General features: G+C 46.8%; 1 protein-coding gene across 1 annotated transcript in view; it reads right to left on the bottom strand.

Annotated features, from left to right (window-relative positions):
- Window positions 1-408: 408 nt before the first annotated feature.
- ttc1 (tetratricopeptide repeat domain 1) overlaps window positions 409-1,161 on the bottom strand; it is a 5,649-nt gene continuing 4,896 nt past the window's right edge. The window contains exon 6 of the mRNA XM_008304008.1: window positions 409-736. Within this exon, the coding sequence (XP_008302230.1) occupies window positions 606-736 (131 nt within the window). The 3' untranslated portion in view covers window positions 409-605. The remainder of the gene's footprint in view (window positions 737-1,161) is intronic.

Below are 1,161 nucleotides of genomic sequence, written 5' to 3'. Positions count from 1 at the left end.
ACGGCAGAGAACTGGTTTCCAGTGGAGGTGTTTTATACCAGTGGTCTCAACCTGCTGCAGAGCAGGTTAGCCATTCAGCTAAGTTACCATGGTGATGGACCCAGTAAGAAGAGAACCACTATCGTAGGACTGAAGACCCAGGATTTACCCTGAAGCTACCTCGCTAACCCCAGATCCTGCTTCTAGTCCAAGCCCCAGGTCTCATTGTGGTTCTGTAGGCAAGTGTCAGGTGTGAACAACATCACTGCAGCCTGTCTTCTAATAAAACTTCAACTCTTCATATGCTGTTGAGTCGTTAGTCCTGTCAAAGAAACATCACGTACAAGCACCTGGAAAGTGTAGAAAGATGAAGTTCTGAGCGATTAGTGAGAGCTGAGTCCAGACCCGATCAAGAGAAAGGAATCAGCATTCATTGAACTGGTTTTTATTTCTCATTTTGACCAGTAAACCAGTGAACAACAGTCATCAATAACAGAGTCCTCGTGATCAGTAAGTGAATCAGAATCTGGACCTCCTGCTTTGTTTGAAGGAACTTGATCGAAAATAATTAAGTGAGAAGCAGGTTTGGTGACCTCATCGCTGCCCGTGGTGATGTCACAGCGATGTCATCTGTTGCCGGTGTTCTGGACAAAGTTGATGGAGTACGAGCCGCTGGCGGCGTCCTGGTTCACCTGGAAGTTGTTGGTGGAGAGTCCGAACGGACGCAGGATCATGTTGCCCAGGTCCTTCAGCTTACCTGCAGGGGTCACCAGAGGTCAACAAAGATCAATAATGTGATCGGTGTCTGCTATCGGCATGCTTTTATTGTGAAATTACAACAACAAACACAAGCATGAATGTATTAATGATTGGGGGATTAGTAAATGGGCCGCAGGGTTTTTGACGATGATCAAATAAGTAATTGGTTCTGCAGATAACATCAGTGTGTTTATTACTGATGCGTTATTGATTACTGATCTCGAACGTCTCAGCTCAGCAGCTGTCTCTGACCCGGCTGTCATGCTTCTTCACGTTCTGACCTCGTAGTTCACCTGTCACTGACCCTCCAGGTAAACCTGAACCCACAGGCATGAACCATGACACCACAAAAAGGTCTGCCTTAACATGTTCAGGTGTGTTGTGGTGACGTGTTCAGGTGCGTTGCGGTGACGTGTTCAGGTG

The sequence above is a fragment of the Stegastes partitus genome, unplaced genomic scaffold (genome assembly GCF_000690725.1).
Source record: "Stegastes partitus isolate 25-593 unplaced genomic scaffold, Stegastes_partitus-1.0.2 Scaffold2114, whole genome shotgun sequence".
NCBI classification, from domain to species: Eukaryota; Metazoa; Chordata; class Actinopteri; family Pomacentridae; genus Stegastes; species Stegastes partitus.
This window is presented reverse-complemented; position numbering and strand designations above follow the sequence as displayed.